The following is a 13232-nucleotide window of genomic DNA, read 5'->3' on the forward strand; positions in this document are numbered from 1 at the left end:
GGAACCTCAACACCGAAGATCTTTCTGTAAGTTTTGGAGGCAGATCTTATACATCTTCTTTGCCCAAATATGGTATAATAGTTACAATATACAGATTCCTATGCCAATAGAGTTATTGTCTCTACTGTATCCAAGAATGTGCTTCTAAAAAAGCCCGGCAGCTCATGATAATGGAACTATAAAGAACAGTACAGTCACTCTGTGTGTGTGTGTGTGTGTGTGTGTGTGTGTGTGTGAAATCCATAATATATTTGAAATAAGACATACAGATAGGGTGTCATGAGGAGAGCCACTTGAAGTGTGTGTTTTTGCAAACTCTGCCATCTTTCCTATGACACTACGCATTTGCCTGAGCCATTGAGGATATGGATGCTGAATGCATGTGTTGGGAAGTCTTGAGGTACCTTGTAGGCTAAGCAGATAAATGTGAGCTTGCACATTTGGGAATCCGTTAAGAGAAAATACTGGTTTGATAGGGCAAGATGTGAAGTCATTAGGAGACGAGTAAGTCATTACCGGTGGAATATACATAGGCTCATATTGGTCCATCCCTTCAAAAACAATCCACCATTAGAGACTCTGCACTTCTAATGCATGTGTTATTGTTTGTGTAGGACATTAATGGGTGCCTTGAAACTAAATCTTGGTGGTGCTCCAGAAGGACCTGCTGGGACTGGCAAAACAGAAACAACAAAAGATCTAGCAAAAGCGCTAGCTAAGCAGGTACCAAAATACAGATGTTTTTTCTTTGGATTGTTTGTGCTTGGAGACACGGATATTTCTTGAAGTGCTATTCATAAGAAAGCACTGCTGTTCTTTACCTATACTCTATTCACAGACATAGTTAGTAGGGTGCTCACATTTAGGGCTATGTCTGTACTATTGCTATCATCTAAAATTAGCAGTAATAATCACTTCCGTTTTAGCTGCTAAGAATTTTGTACTGTGAATTTTGTGTTAATACTGAGAGATGTTTTCTGCGTGTTTTTGTTGTAGTGCGTGGTCTTTAATTGCTCAGATGGTCTTGATTACAAGGCAATGGGCAAGTTCTTCAAGGGGCTGGCACAGTCTGGTGCATGGTCCTGCTTTGATGAGTTCAACAGAATTGAGGTAACGTTTTAACTGAGAAAGATAAAGTGACAAGGCTTTAATTTAAGATCTGGGAATAGTTTTAGATTTAGACATGACAGAGCATTATTGTCAGTTTTCTACATTAGCTTGCAGTGGAGCATCTTTGTTAATCACAGGCACAGAAGTAAATACGTAACTGCCTGCTGTAGGAGCTCATGCCTGTTGCTACAGAAGTCTGAGGTCTCGGTTATTTTAGGTGAAAAAGCTGTCCCTGTACAATTTCTGAGACTTTCTTTCTCTTGTATGTGGGCACTTGTAGTTCACTTGACTCAACGGCAATAAGATAGCCCAGATTTTTGTTGGGAAAGGATTGTCCTTCTCTTCCCTTCTCAAGTTGCTGCTGTGGGGCTGCCTTTGTCCCTTTCCTGCACAAGACAGGGAAGCCCCTGTGAGGTGACTGCTGTGATGGCTAGCTGAGTGTCACTAACTGAGTGACCTGGCTAACTAGGTATATAACCAGACAGTCTAATCCCAAGCTTGGTCTTATTTTGATTTTTTTTTTTAATTTGGTCACTAATGACTTTGGATAAGTTTTGTTGTTATTTTGATGGAATTAGATTTAAGTCAATACAAATACATTTGGAAATTCCTTTAGGTTTTATATCTATTTTGAATACTTTAGTATCCTTAACATGTTCATTTTCCCAGCACATTCATTTTCCCATCACATTTATCTGCCATAGCCTGTTTTTTAATGAACTCAAGTGTCAGTTTCTCTTTTTCCAATATTCTGTTATCCTGGTACTCCAAGGCACTGAGGTTTGGCTCTAGCCTGCCTTACCTAGTCTTTACTTTGCTCCTCAATTTTGGGCATTGAGTGAATCAGTCTTTCTGAAGAGTCTAACTTCTTTATATAGTCAGAGGTGAGAGGAAAGTGCATTTGGAGGCTTCCAGAGGGAGTTCCTGTCCACCTAGCTTAGATGTCTACATTCAGGTAGATGGTTTTTCCCTCTGGAGGCTTTCATAAGCCTCTGTTGACCTCTATGCATTGGTTGAATAGGCAGTGGGGGCACTAACTTTCAGAGAACTGCTCCAATGGACACCTAATATTTAGGCTAAGTTATCAGACCGGACCTTACACAGGATGATTTTTTATTTGGAGGAATTCAATATACAGCCATCAAAGTATATAAATAAAAGCATTTTATATTGTCTCTGGGTGTCTTATGTTTTACAGTCTCTTCTGTTTTTATTAGGTTGAAGTATTATCTGTAGTTGCACAACAAATACTTAGTATTCAGCAAGCTATTATTCGCAAACTCAAAACGTTCATCTTTGAAGGCACAGAGATCTCTCTTAATCCAACCTGCGCTGTGTTTATCACTATGAATCCTGGGTATGCTGGACGGGCAGAGCTGCCTGATAATCTGAAGGTAAATCTGGAATCCTGATTTCCTGTAGAAATTGGACAGAATTTACAGCTTGCGGTCTATTGTAGTAAGAGTAGAAAGAAAGCAATCAAGTAATACAATGATATAACCCATTCAAGTGTATTCTGCTGTGCTAGTTGTTAAGCTTTAATAATGTATTTAGGATTGTACAGAATGCACAGAAAGAAAGTCTCAGTCTCATCTTACTGACACCAGTTTACAGCTTTAACTATGCTTTCTCTAGGAATTCTCCTGGTTTATAATGGCTTGGAAGTTCAAATCCCAGTTTAAATCCATTATATCTATGCAAGTTGCTGATACACTGCAGAAAGACTGATATGATCTTGGTTTTCTTTCCAAGTTTATCCACTGATTTTTTGCATTCCCCTAATCAAGTCATTTAATCACTCCGTGTGGTAGTTTATCCACTATAAAAGTGGAATGAATAACACCTCCCTTCTTGTCTAGTAACAGTTCTTTAGGATTATGAATCTTTCTTAATATGTGTACCCACAATGCTTAGTGCAGACCTCTCAATAAGGTCACAGTTCTAGTAACAATTATAAAGTAGTCCCATTGATTTCAGATGATTCCTAAAGTCATGAAAATGGAGTACAGGATATAGAAGTTCATGAATTTATGGAGAACTGCTATTCTCACAAAACAAGCACAAGTTATTACCGTATTCCATAGTCTAAGCTTATCTCTTATTGTTTTGTTACAGGCACTGTTCCGAACAGTTGCTATGATGGTTCCAGATTATGCTTTGATTGGAGAAATTTCACTTTATTCAATGGGATTTTTGGATTCTCGGAGGTAGGATGCACAGAATTTTCCACATTGGTTGAGTCTGAAATACTTCTCATTCCTCTGCAAGGCATGCATGACTATATGTCTGTTTGAGGCATATGATTCCAGGAAGCTTTCCCTGTTGTATTTCTCCAGGAAATACTTTTTAATTTCCTGCTTTATCATCAGTCCTCATTTACCACCCCATATTGACAGATAAATACCTCTACACCCAGCCATTGGGAAAATGTATCATAATAGCAAACAGAACTAAACCGTGCACAGATTCTCTGGCATATCACAATCTATAGTTTTACTTCCTATGGATTTTGGGCCACCTTGTCAGCTGATATACCTCATAGTCACTCCATTGACATTGTGCGTACAGGTTCTTAAGTATTTTCTTTCTTGGTGAGATATTTTCATTCTACATGTGATTTTTTTAACATCTACAGTCTTGCCCAGAAAATTGTTGCCACTTACCGCTTGTGCTCGGAGCAGCTGTCATCTCAGCATCACTATGATTATGGAATGCGTGCTGTCAAATCTGTCCTGACGGCAGCAGGAAACTTGAAACTGAAGTACCCAGTTGAAAATGAAAGTGTGTTGTTACTTCGGGCTTTGCTGGATGTTAACTTGGCCAAATTCTTGGCACAGGATGTGCCATTGTTTCAGGTAAGCTGTCAGGTGGGTGTGTTCAACTTCTGTGATGATGAGCTGTGCAGCGTTTTGCCAAGGATGCTTTTGAACGTTCCTACAGGAATCTACAGAAGCAAGCCATTATCTTCATTTAGAGTAGTTTGATTCAACTGCTGCCCTATTAGCGTACAGTTGTTTAATTCCACTGATCTAGCTGAGGGTACTCTTTGGTTCAGTTAGTATTGTTTTGAAAAACAAACTTTTAGTGGTGACTTCTAAGTTAGTCTGTAAAATGTTATATGCGATATTTTGCTAAAATGTCATTTCTATTTCATCAGTGGAAACCATTCTTTGCAGTTTGCATTCTAGCTTTGTGCTACAAAAGAGATATGGACAGCTTAATTTATATCAATTAGAAATTTGAAGTCAGACTGAAAACTGTGAAGTTTCTGCTTCTGTGCTGCTTTTGTAGAAAATAATGAATATATTAAGCTGTGGAGCAATCAATACTAATTTAAAGACCTAAAGGCTAGCATACAAGCAAATGCAGAGTCACTGCTCTGAAAAAAGCAGAGCATGTACCTTTCTATTTAATCATTTAAATTCTTCCAGCCACTTTCTCATCCTTTCCCATAATACATTTTGGGGCAAAATTGCAGAAAGTTAAGCTTCCTTTTACAGTGTCAGAATATATATGAAAAACACAGGCACTGGTTTCTCTCTCATGCAATATAGAATACATTTGTCTTGGTGGAGGATATCAACAAGTCATTTAAAAGCACAGCAGTTGAATTCTTTCTCAGCAAAGATCCACTTTCATGGCTATAGTTTGTGCCTGGAAGTTAATTTAGTCCTGCTAAAGACATTTCATCTTCAGCTCCTATTACCTATATGAGTACTATTTTCATTGTAGATTTTTATGCTTTGGGAGTTCTCCCTTTTTGTGATCTGTTTAAATAGTGTTCTAGTCCATCTTTCCTTAACAGGGTATTATATCTGACCTGTTCCCTGGAGTGGTTCTTCCTACACCAGACTATGACCTGTTTGTCCAGGCGTTAAATAAAAATATAAAAAAGATGGATCTTCAACCAGTTCCATGGTTCATTGGAAAAATTATTCAGGTTTGTTTTCACATGCTTACTTCTGGGGAGAAAAAAAAAGGGTGTGAACAGATGATTAAGAAACATTCTTCACTGACTGTCTGCTTATGTCATGAATGAATGAATGGTTTAATAGTTTAAATGAGCAATTAATAGGACATTACAAACAGCCTATCTTTACTGAGAAAAAAATCGTGGTGTAAAAGCCCACTTTGATCGCAGTGATTTCTGAATTCAGCCAGTCTATAAAGGAGTTAACTTGTGCAACCATTTCTTAGGTCTTATGAGTAAACTGAATCTCTTAACAGATGAGGCTGAGTAGCCTAATGAATAGAACACCAGATTGGGTCAGGCTGTGTTCCTGGTTCTGCTCACAGTCTCCTTGAGAAATCTTGAAAGTGGTGGCATTTCTCACCCTCACTGGTCCTTCACTGTGTTCCTTTTGCCTCCCATGTGCTAGTGTTGGTGACCTTTAAAGAATGATTAACTTATTCTTATGGGTAACACAGCCTAGTGCCAGTGTAATGGAAAGGGCAGAAATGCGTGGGCTGGGTCAGGATCATGAGGGACCCCTGCAACAGAATTAAATTGGCTTATACTGCTTTACAAAACATGCTTTACTTTTCATTTAAACAGGGTATTATGAAATGGCTAGGAATTTAAGCTAAACCAGAAAATATCAGCCTTAATGTAGGATAAAGAATATATTCTTAAGGGTTTGCATGAATTTATTCAGGTTGAGTGGGAGAGAAAAGTTATTTGTTGTTCAACTGGTATTTTTTTCTGGTGTAAGATTGAACTGAATTAAAAAAAGTTCCACGCTGAGGTTGAGGAAAGTATAAAATGTTCTATTCGAAGGCTTTGACTTGAGTTCTGGCAACTTCTGGTGGTGCAACTGAAGAAGTTACCAGCCTTGCAGTCCATGAGCAACCTCGGTGGGACTGGGTTTATGTCAGATCCTCAGAACTGTAGTTCATATCCTTGTGTGTTAGCTTCACTGATAACCATCGATTTTAGTTTATGCTTGTACATGGGGCTGCAAACAGCAGTGGCTGATGAGTGCACTCGCCTCCTGAACATTGACTCTATTACATTTAAGGAATGATCTCTAGTAAGGAGAAGGAGAAGCCAAGTGAGGGCAAGGACTTCTTAAATTACAGCAGCATGAATAATCATAATAGTATGACTGCCCTCTAATTTGGGTCAACACTTCGGCCAGCCTTGATGTAGTGCAGGTGTTTGGCTGATATTTTGTCTTGCTGCATCTGAGTGCAGGAAAGATACTTGTAGTTTCATACACATTATGCTTACTTCTGTGCTCTGTTAAAGAATCAGTGTCTTGTCATTGATACAGATATATGAAATGATGTTGGTGCGCCATGGTTTCATGATTGTTGGAGAACCTTTGGGTGGGAAGACCTGTGCATATAAAGTGCTAGCTGGAGCCCTTGGTGATTTGTGTGCAGGTAACAAACTTCTTGTTAAATGAAGTTAATTCTATGACTCATGTTCTTTGCAGAGATATGTCCAGGTTGTTAATTCTGGTATATTTTGCTTTTTCTTTTGGAAATTTTCTATTCATTGAATTATTTTTGTCTTAAACTGATAAAGGAAAGCATACTAATACATTTAATACTTTTATGGATTTTGCTAAGCATTGTATTGGTGCATTCTACTCTTGCAAAACTAGGTCCAGTGTTCTTGTTTATTCTCATCAAATAATAGCATTTTAAGTGTGGGACCTTTCTGAAAAGTGACTAAATAAAGATAATGTCACTTCCCTCAGGTGATCTACTCCATGAGGTGATTGTAGGTAGATCTCATAAATGAATAAAATCTCTTCTGCTCTGGTCTTCCTTTTTTTCAAGTGCTTTTGCACATAGCACTTTCCACTTCTCCTTGTACAAGTAAAGGAAGTTCTTATTTACTGCTATCTGGCTTCCAAATGTCCAGTCTTTTTTGCCTTTGGCAACTGAAGTGTGATCCTCTCAGGAATGTTCTTACTCTGTACTTCACTTCTTGAGTGAAACTAACCTGTCAGCTTTCTCAAGCTAACCTGTTTGTCTTCTTACACAGCAAAATCCATGGATGAATTTGCTGTTGAATATAAAATTATTAATCCCAAAGCAATTTCTATGGGACAGTTGTATGGCAGTTTTGATCCTGTAAGCCATGAGTGGACAGATGGAGTTCTTGCAAATGCCTTCAGGGAACAAGCATCTTCTGCCACAGATGATCGGAAGTGGATTATATTTGATGGCCCAGTGGATGCAGTTTGGATAGAGAACATGAACACTGTACTGGATGATAATAAAAAGGTATCCTAATTTTCGCCAGTTACCTGATGCTTGGACTTTATTTTAGTAGTAGCAGTATTGTGACCATGATGGTCTAGTGATATAAAACCAGGTGAGGTGTGAGCCTCAGGAAAAGCTTTATGTGCTTGAAAGCATGGCTTTTTTTCTGCAGTTATATCACTTGGTCTAATAGATGTTGTTAGGCTGTTACTTATTCTTAGAAGCCTTGTCTTGTTCCTACTTTACAGAAGTGAGGTTATTTATTGTGGCTTGCTTATTGACTCTTTTAGGAGACTGAAATACATAAATTCGGTTCTTTAACTGAAAACTGAAGTTGCTTAAATTACTTAATAAATAAATTAACTAAAAAAGCTGCAGGTCATTACTGCTTTTGCTAAAGATTTAGCAGTATTCTCTCTGTCTGTGCCAGCCATTGCAATAACAGATGGAAAAGTTGAGACAAGGTCAGAAAATGTCACATGCTATGAGAACATGAATGAGTGAATGAGAAGTGACACTAAATAGGATGTTCAGTGATTTTATGACAAGCATTGCTTTCACTGAATGATCAGCAGTGACATGACTAAATCATGTTTGCCTGATGCTTTCCTTCTAGCTGTGCTTAATGAGTGGTGAAATAATTCAGATGAATTCAAAAATGAGTTTAATCTTTGAGCCAGCAGACTTAGAGGAGGCATCTCCAGCAACTGTCAGCAGGTAATGTGAAAGCACTCAACCTTGAACTATCCCACCTTGAACATCTATTCCTGTACCATAGTTGTTTGTTCTTCCCAGGTGTGGTATGATCTATATGGACCCACAGCAGTTAGGTTGGAAGCCACTGAAGGATTCCTACATGGATACACTGCCAACAAACCTGCAGAAGGAACACCGAGAGCTGGTGCGAACCCTAATTTTTTGGCATTGGTCTCACTTAGGAGACTTACCTTAAGGTGATGTGTGCAGTTTGCTTGCACTGCTGACTTGAAGACAGGCATTTAGGATCAAAATTTTGAAGTACATTCATGATTTAGGAGGTCCCAGGCCTCCTAGAGGCTGTTGTAAACTATTTTGTAATAGTGAATGTTGCTACAGGCCACAGGTACTTGAAAGAAGATTTGGGAAAGAATGGAAGGCTAGAAATTTTTTGAACTCGTCCTTCTGCTTGAGACATTTAGAGTATAGCTTGAGAAATGCTTATAATAACATTATTTTCATTAAGAACTTAATCTGAAAAGCCTTCCTCACCTCAGTAATCTTTGCTAAATCGTCCTTCGTGAGCTGGATTGCTTGTGTGAATGAGACCTCTTTGTGTTGTGTATTATAGTATACCTTCAGTGTAGATACAAACAAAAGCATGTGTTAGTGGGAATCAGCTTTTAATCTTATCAAGAGTAAAATTCCTATTTACTGGGCATTTAAAATACAGAAAAAGAATCAGAAAAACCAGTCCACAGTAGGATTAGTGCTGGAAAAAGCTTTGATATCTGTGATCTGACAGACCCTCTTTGAGTTCTTGCAGGAAATTGGGACCAAATTCAAAAGAAGTATGAACAGTAGAAGAGCTCTTTATTGAAGCAATCTTCTTAGTTCATCAAAGCAAAATAATTATTTCTTAACCAGCAAATAACTTGACCCTTTAGTGCTTCTCCTTGAGCAACAGTCCGTGGGAAGTGGCTGGGTCATGATTCCTCTCCTCTTCTCCCACTTGAGTCCATGGAGCAGATACCATCAGCCTTGGCCATTGCTGCCCTGCATGCTGTGGAGCTCCCACAGATACCAGTCAGTGCTTTCTGGAACTCCTGCTGCAGCGCAGTATTTATACTGGGTCCTCAGTAGAGGCCAGTCCTTTTTAAGGGATGATGAAACCTTTGTCTTTGTTTCCATTGGAATAGTTTTCTCATTGCCTGAGCAGAGCAGCAGTCTCCCTAGGCAGAAGCTCTGCTGTCTGGATTAGTAAGTGGGTAACGAAATTCCTGTTGAAAACCTCTCTGTGGCAGAAGCCGCTTATTTTCACTGTCAGATAATGATAGTGTGGCTTTGTGATTGCCTCTTTACTGTCTCACATAGGTCCTTTCCTGATCTTCCCTCTGTCAACTCAGGGAGAATTTTTGATGCCTTATGTTTTATTGAGAGAGAATCATGTGGCAGTGGGATATATGGCAATTTCTACATTGTTTTAAACCATTTCTTTTCTCCTGGCAGGTCAATGACATGTTTATGTGGCTAATCCAGCCCTGTTTAGACTTTATTCACCTTCATTGCAAAGTCATAGTCCAAACATCCTCTATTCATCTGACTTACAGCATGATGAAACTCTATACTTGTCTTTTTGGTAAGTACCCTAAGCATTATTCTTTTCATTTCAAATTTTCTTTTTTCCTTATGTGTCCCATAACAAGACACAGGTCATCATATGCAAGGAAATACCAAAGAAATTCCTTTACTGCTTGAGATCAGAAGACACAAGTCCTTTCTCACTGATTAGCATTAACAATAGCACTTTGACTGGCATACAGAGCTTTCATGTTTGGACATCAGTGTCCTTACAAAATGGAACATGATCTTGTGAGTGTATTGCATAGGTTTTGCTTGCTGTTTGCTGAAATCAGAAGAAAAAATACAGGACCCTTTGTAAATAATTTTCCTTCTCATTTATTTTTATTTGAAGACAGTATTTTATACATCTGGTGAATATGAAATCATCATTCTGTGTAGTTTGGCTTTGTTTCACTGAAGACAATGCTCTAGGTCTGTCTCAGTATTTTTGCCAAATGCATTTTGAATTGGGATTTGTGCTTATTTATGCTTATGGCATTTAACTAAAATTCAAAATGTGTGTTTTAGATGAAATAAAGAAATCCAATGAAGAGGAGGAGGAAAGCATGTCTAGTCAGCAGATCTTCTTGTGGCTGCAGGGACTTTTCCTTTTTGCTTTGGTTTGGACAGTTGCTGGGACCATTGATGCAGACAGCAGAAAAAAATTTGATTTATTTTACCGCAACTTGCTAATGGGAATGGATGATGGAAACCCACGCCCCAAAAGTGTGAAGCTCACCAAAAACAATATCTTCCCAGAAAAAGGTGTTTCTTCATAACTGTGCTTGCTTGGTTCTTTAGAAAACAGTAAGAAGACTCAGCACTTTAAGGGATGCCTGGCAGATGTTAACTCCGCAGCAGAGCTACCATTTGCCAAGCCCTGGGCTGCACAGTTGAATGCCCTTTCCCCACTCTTCTAACCAGGAGTAGCATATGCCTCAGACTACGCTCAAACAACGTAGCCAAGTCAGCCCTAAAATAATTTCCTGATAATAACGGCAGTGGGTGGGGGAAAGTCTCTTGTGCTGGAAAGCCTTCATTATCTCATGAGAGTGGACTGCTTAAAGGGCCAAAATGTCTTGTTTTGAACTTATTTCTAAATGAGGGATGAGAAGCAGTAAGGAGTAAAATTTCAGAACTTCACACACTAAAATGATAGGAATTTATTTCTATTCTTTAATCAGTGAATTTTCCTATTTTTTTTCAATTAACAGGGAGTGTTTTTGACTTTTATTTTCACAAGCATGGCAGTGGGCACTGGAACATGTGGACTGAGTATATCACCAAAGAAGAGCAAGTTATCTCTCCCGCGGCTAAGGTTCACATTGCTATCTTTCATTATAGACAGTAATTATTTGACAAAACGATTTAGAGGTATATACATCAGCAACCTTTCCTAGCTCTGATTCCATTATATCGGCTGTTTAATGTTTGATCTGCAGCATTCCATTAACCTGTGTAGGCTCCGTGTCTTTGTTCTGGGGTTCTGTGTTTGATACTGTGACACTATAAAATGAGTTAATCAGATAAACCAAGCAAACAGACTTATTACTTCTTTGGGATAGGGAGAACAATACTGAAAAGTCCCCAATCCCTTCCATTTTCAAATGGAAGCACTTGCACTTTGTGTGAGCTTTGAACTCAGGGAAAGGCAGAGAGAAAGAACAGCAGAGTTCTGTATAAAGTACCTATCCTGCAGATGTCATTTCAAGATAATTTAATTAATGTTTGTTCAGCTTTTCATTCCATTGCAGGTACAACTGTTTTGTCCATTAAGTACATGAGAGTTGTAAGATTACATTTTATTTTGTTGTCTAAAATCTTTTCTTGATAGCTAGTGCACAGCTGCCCTACTAATGATATGTGGAAGAGAAAGAAATTTCTATAGCACTGTTCTGTAGGAAGACAGAATTAAGGCATCCCTAACCTTGCAGTTCTCCCTGTGAGTTTTATATAGTGTTTATGAGCCGTAATATAAACAAATAGCTGTTGTGCTAGCTACTGTATAAACATTGAATAAAAAGTAGTATCATCTGTAGTATCTATCAGAACCTTGTTATAACCTAGGTTTTCACAGAGAAAAGTATTTCGGATTTGTTCTACAGGCTTGCTTTAGCTAGTTGCTTGCAAATGTTGGTGTTGATTATGGTGTTGGATGTTTGATTTCCATGTGCTGGTTTACTTCCATATGTAACAGGTGTCTGATCTCATCATTCCAACAATGGAAACTGCCAGGCAAATGTTTTTTCTTAAAATGTATGTGGAGCATAATGTCCCTTTGCTTTTTGTGGGTCCCACTGGCACTGGAAAATCAGCTATCACAAACAATTTTCTGCTACAACTTCCAAAGGAGAAATACATCCCAAGCTTCATCAACTTCTCTGCAAGAACCTCTGCTACCCAAACCCAGGACGTTATTATGTCTAAACTGGACAGAAGAAGAAAAGGATTATTTGGGCCTCCTGTGGGAAAAAAAGCTATACTATTTGTGGGTAAGACAGTTTTTTCATGTTTTTATATAATTCTGGCTTTAGGCAAAGGAAGCGATTCACAGAGACTGGTAATTTCTGGTTGCCTCAGTGCTTTTTGGTTTTTTAGAGTACCCAGCGAAGGATTAGCACTGCCCCCTGCTGAAAGGTTTCTATTTGATTAAGTGATCTTGTCTTCAGAATATTACTGTTCACTGATTCATTTTAAATGTTTTGCAATGTGACCTGAAATAAAACAACAAATTACCAGCCAAACTAAGTTAAACCATCACCTGTAACTTTGCCTGCCTGCAAAGTATAATGTCATTTGATTCTGGTTATTTTAATGGGAAGAGAAAATAACAAGAAATAACCTTTTTCTACCTTTAGTTGAGTTGTTTTTTCTTCGTAGATTTATAAGATATGATTCCTAAGCACTGAGGGTTTTTTCCTCAATACCTCTGTCCTGTGCAGATGACCTAAACATGCCTGCAAAGGAAGTGTATGGAGCCCAGCCACCTATTGAACTTCTCAGACAGTGGATTGATCATGGTCACTGGTATGACAAGAAAGATACGTCCAAGATTAATATCATAGATGTCCTGCTTGTTTCAGCCATGGGCCCACCTGGGGGAGGCAGGAATGATATTACAGGTGGGAAATCTATAAAGTATAGTACAAAGCATATATAAGCATGAGAGAAAAATACATCACGATGGCAAGTAGTTATCTAAGTGACTGAAGTTAAGAGGTGGGTTTGGTTTTGCTGATGACAAATTCTACCTTTATCTGTCACTTGTAAACTTACAAATACATTCGCTATCTGGGTCACTCCAAACAGAAGTCTATATGTTCAAGTTTAAATCTGTACCTTTATTTAGGGTGAGTTTAATCAACCTTAGAAACAAATGATGAAAATAATACTAACCTTTGAAAAATTGGACACTTTTTCCATTTTCTATCCTTTGGGAAGGGAAGGGAACACATCTTCTTGCTAGGTCTGTCTGGCTGTCATGTCAGTTCTTGTCTGAACCTGGATCTCCTGCTGCTAAGCTGGGCTGTCTGTACTTACTGCAGGGGTAGCTTGTTCCCTGCAAGTCCTTGATTCCTGTCATATCA

At 38.5% G+C, this 13232-nt stretch overlaps 1 protein-coding gene across 1 annotated transcript in view; it reads left to right on the plus strand.

Moving 5' to 3' along the window:
- DNAH3 (dynein axonemal heavy chain 3) overlaps nucleotides 1-13232 on the plus strand; it is a 71844-nt gene that overhangs the window by 37779 nt on the left and 20833 nt on the right. Inside the window, exons 30-44 of the mRNA XM_026116250.2 lie at nucleotides 615-723; nucleotides 997-1110; nucleotides 2328-2504; nucleotides 3226-3317; nucleotides 3746-3965; nucleotides 4916-5050; nucleotides 6384-6495; nucleotides 7106-7347; nucleotides 7943-8043; nucleotides 8122-8227; nucleotides 9532-9661; nucleotides 10174-10410; nucleotides 10860-10963; nucleotides 11843-12137; nucleotides 12588-12767. Coding sequence (XP_025972035.2) covers nucleotides 615-723; nucleotides 997-1110; nucleotides 2328-2504; nucleotides 3226-3317; nucleotides 3746-3965; nucleotides 4916-5050; nucleotides 6384-6495; nucleotides 7106-7347; nucleotides 7943-8043; nucleotides 8122-8227; nucleotides 9532-9661; nucleotides 10174-10410; nucleotides 10860-10963; nucleotides 11843-12137; nucleotides 12588-12767 — 2354 coding nt within the window. The remainder of the gene's footprint in view (nucleotides 1-614; nucleotides 724-996; nucleotides 1111-2327; nucleotides 2505-3225; nucleotides 3318-3745; nucleotides 3966-4915; nucleotides 5051-6383; nucleotides 6496-7105; nucleotides 7348-7942; nucleotides 8044-8121; nucleotides 8228-9531; nucleotides 9662-10173; nucleotides 10411-10859; nucleotides 10964-11842; nucleotides 12138-12587; nucleotides 12768-13232) is intronic.

Source organism: Dromaius novaehollandiae, chromosome 14 (genome assembly GCF_036370855.1).
Source record: "Dromaius novaehollandiae isolate bDroNov1 chromosome 14, bDroNov1.hap1, whole genome shotgun sequence".
NCBI lineage: Eukaryota > Metazoa > Chordata > Aves > Casuariiformes > Dromaiidae > Dromaius > Dromaius novaehollandiae.